At 38.8% G+C, this 2,580-nt stretch overlaps 1 protein-coding gene across 1 annotated transcript in view; it reads left to right on the top strand.

Moving 5' to 3' along the window:
- The window catches only part of WAPL (WAPL cohesin release factor), a 93,016-nt gene that overhangs the window by 28,564 nt on the left and 61,872 nt on the right, over positions 1–2,580 (top strand). Inside the window, exon 4 of the mRNA XM_012813518.2 lies at positions 1,924–2,042. Within this exon, the coding sequence (XP_012668972.1) occupies positions 1,924–2,042 (119 nt within the window). The remainder of the gene's footprint in view (positions 1–1,923; positions 2,043–2,580) is intronic.

The raw sequence follows: 2,580 nt of genomic DNA, 5'->3' as shown, positions 1-2,580 counted from the left end.
AGTCTCCTGCCTCAGCCTCCCAAGTAGCTGGGACCACAGGCGCCCGCCACAACGCCTGGCTATTTTTTGGTTGCAGCCGTCATTGTTGTTTGGCGGGCCGGGGCTGGGGATTCGAACCCGCCACCTTAGGTATATGTGGCTGGCGCCTTAGCTGCTTGAGCCACAGGCACCGAGCCTACAATAGTATTCTTAAATACACATTCTCTTGTAGAGTACAAGTCATACTTGAGACTACTTAACCATTTTGCTTTATTTGGCCTAAAAATAGCTTTGCTAGTTTAGAATTATTAAAGTAATTTTATTCTCAAAACTAGAGTTATATGAGTTATCCCCTAGGGGTTCAGGGGCTTAACCCATACTCCTTGCTGCAACAATAAAAACAAAAAGTAGGTATTATCAGAATTTATACAATGTCATCTTGAAGGATGGGAATTTGCAGCAGCCTTGCTGATTACTTGAGGTTCTGGGCAGAAGAATGTTGCATTTGTTTTCTTGGGAGGTTAAATAACATGGTAAAATAACTGAGCTCTTGTTCTGAGGCAGTTTACTTAGCTGTTACACTTTGTACTAACCTGGATAGCAGGTTATCCTGTAATTGAAATCTGTGGCCGAAATTTATATCTCAGAGTAATAAAATTTTAAACTTTAAAATAAGAAATTAGACTCCCTACTTGAAGTAGATATTAAATAACATTTGAATATTAGAGACCAATATTGTACCCAATGTTGGAATTTTAGTCTTTATATAACATGAAACAGTAGACATTTCTAAGACTTGGAATAGAGAAAAGTCTTTTTTTGTTTAGGATAGAAAAATACTATTTTTAACCGTGTAGGACATACTCTAATTACTTTGGTTAGTTTTCACGAAGATCCACAAATCATGAACTGTAGTAGATTAGGTCATTTTATATCTTTTGCCAAGGATAACTATCCCCCCCCCCTTTTTTTAATGTGGCTTTGGTAAATGCAAGCAAGCATTTTTTTTTTTGAGACAGAGTCTCACTTAATCAACCATGGTAGAGTGCCATGGTGTCACAGCTCACGTCAACTTCCAGCTCTTGACTTAAGGCGATTCTCTTGCCTCAGCCTCCCTAGTAGCTGGGACTACAGGCGCCCGCCACAACACCTGGCCATTTTTTGGTTGCAGCCATCATTGTTGTTTGGTGGGCCCTGGGCTGGATTCGAACCCGCTACTTTAGGTGTATGTGGCTGGCGCCTTAGCTGCTTGAGCCACAGTCGCTGAGCCAGTTTTAAAAAATGTTAATGGACCAGCTGCAGTGGCTCAGGCCTATAATCCTAACACTCTGGAAAGGTGGAGGTGGGTAGGTTGCTGAGCTCAGCAGTTCAAGACCTGAGGCCTGAGCAAGGCCTGAGCTTATGAAAGACATTTCCCCCTTCCCTCATCTCGTAGAAACTAGCTGGGCATGATGGTAGGCACCTGTAGTCTCAGCTACTTGGGAGGCTGAGGCAAGAGGATTGCTTGAGCTCAGGAGTCTAAGGTTGGAGCTGTGAGCTATGATGATGCCACAGCACTCTACCGTGAGTGACAGAGTCTCAAAGGAAAAAAGTTAATGGTAGATACCGCCTGATGTTTTTGTGTATATAAACCAGTTCATACCAGAATCAGTATCCACAATGACCTATTAAATAAGAAAATTATTTTGGAAAAGATTTTATTTTTGTTGTTTACACAAAATAAGAGCAACCAGGTTTTTCTTAGGGGGAGGGATAAGCAGGAGTGAGAATAGGAGAATGAAACAATGTTTTTGGGAGTATTTTGTCAATTCTCTGGTGTTTTTGTTCATTGTTCCTTCGTTATTTTCACCTTATTATATGTTAAAAAAAATCTCCCTAGGGTATCTATATCTGGTAGGTAATTTAGAATATTAGTAAGCTAGCTAGTGTTGATTACCATTTCAGAAAACTTGGATTTTACAGAGGACTTGCCTGGTGTGCCTGAAAGTGTGAAGAAACCCGTAAATAAACAAGGAGATAAATTGAAAGAAAATACCAGAAAGATTTTTAGTGGCCCCAAACGGGTAAGTAAAGCACTGTCTGTCACTTTTATTATTGGACGGCTCAACTATTAATTTTTTATTTGAAATTTACTAATAAACATTATAGCAGATGTCTTTCAAAAGATAAATGTGAGTCATTTTCCCAAACATAGTAGCCATTTTTTAAAAATTTGTGGTAAAATAGAAGTTATATTATTTTAATCATTCTCAAGTAATATAAGTCAGTAGCATTAATACTTTCAGTGTTATAAAACTATCACCATTGTCTATACCCAAATCTTTTTCATCATCACCAACGAAAATTCTATACCCATTAACAAATCCCTTTTCTCCCTTTCCCACTTCCTACTAAACATTATTCTACTCTTATTCCCTTTTTTTAGAAGCACTAGAGCTCATTGAGGCATTTTATTTTATTTTAATTAAATTAATGAATTAGTTAACTTTTTGAGACATACTCTCAAGCTGTTGCCTGGTATCATAGCTCAAGAGTGCTGTGGTATCTTAGCTCACAGCAACCTCCAACTCAGGGCTGTGATCCTCCTGCCTCAGTTTTTCT

Source organism: Otolemur garnettii, unplaced genomic scaffold (genome assembly GCF_000181295.1).
Source record: "Otolemur garnettii isolate 467f Iridium unplaced genomic scaffold, OtoGar3 scaffold00275, whole genome shotgun sequence".
NCBI lineage: Eukaryota > Metazoa > Chordata > Mammalia > Primates > Galagidae > Otolemur > Otolemur garnettii.
The sequence above is the reverse complement of the archived record's forward strand: the minus strand, read 5'-3'. Positions and strand labels throughout refer to the sequence as shown.